At 58.2% G+C, this 907-nt stretch overlaps 1 protein-coding gene across 1 annotated transcript in view; it reads right to left on the minus strand.

The window, feature by feature from the left end:
* The window catches only part of PDPR (pyruvate dehydrogenase phosphatase regulatory subunit), a 14,892-nt gene that overhangs the window by 13,536 nt on the left and 449 nt on the right, over window positions 1-907 (minus strand). Inside the window, exons 2-4 of the mRNA XM_018572436.1 lie at window positions 615-748; window positions 366-447; window positions 114-277 (exon numbers count right to left, since the gene is read on the minus strand). Coding sequence (XP_018427938.1) covers window positions 114-277; window positions 366-447; window positions 615-748 — 380 coding nt within the window. The remainder of the gene's footprint in view (window positions 1-113; window positions 278-365; window positions 448-614; window positions 749-907) is intronic.

The following is a 907-nucleotide window of genomic DNA, read 5'->3' on the forward strand; positions in this document are numbered from 1 at the left end:
AAGGTTCACAGACAGTAAATGAGCTCCCTCCACTGGCCAGCAGGGCGGCACCCTTGTAGTGAATGGCCCCTCCCACATGGCCCCTCCCACCTGATAAATTAACGAGCCGTTACCTTTACTCCGTGCGGCGGTCACCATGGCGAGCGTCACATCCGAGGTGGAGACCACCGCGTCCTCCGGCACGTACATGGCACCCACCAGGTCATGAATATTAATGAGGGGGTGGAGCTCGCGCACTCTCTTCGGGGTGATGATCTCGCAGGGTATCGCCTTCATCCTAAACAAACACCCAGAAGACAAGGATATCGATTTACATTCATGAGCGGCCCTCGGGCGTCGTAACGACCCGCCGGCGCCAATCTCACCTCAGCCGGGACATGATCCGCCGCAGGGAGATGAGCCGGTCCTGCGTCTGAGCCAGGAGGATGGTGCCCGTCCGGGTGTACCCTGCAGGGGGAGGAGGTCAATATATTGATTATTGATCGGTAAGCTGAACTCAGAATGGGAAAGCCAACAAGGTTTTCGGGGTGTCGGCGTCGTGGGAGTGGAGACAATGTATCCGCCATGTTTAATACAGCCCCTCCCCCTTCCCCCCGATGTCTACCCCGCCTCACCCGTCGGCACGCCCGTCTCGGCCTCCAGCTGCTGGTATAGTTCGTTGGAATAGTCGGCCATTTCCGTCTCTATGGAGATGTGTTTGACGGTACTCACCGCCCCGGCACAGAACCGCGTGGAACCGGCACCCAACCTGCGAAAACAAAGATGGAGGCCGGGATCAGAGGGGGGGAGGGGCTACGTGCGCGGCTTCCACGGATCTTCGAAAAATGGCTGCCGCCGAGAGCTCTGCTTATGAAAACATTCGGCTTCATTGGGTGGGGCATTTAGGGTGTCAGCACTTACCAGACTT

This window comes from Nanorana parkeri, unplaced genomic scaffold (assembly GCF_000935625.1).
Source record: "Nanorana parkeri isolate BGI_ZX_2015 unplaced genomic scaffold, ASM93562v1 scaffold2031, whole genome shotgun sequence".
NCBI classification, from domain to species: domain Eukaryota; kingdom Metazoa; phylum Chordata; class Amphibia; order Anura; family Dicroglossidae; genus Nanorana; species Nanorana parkeri.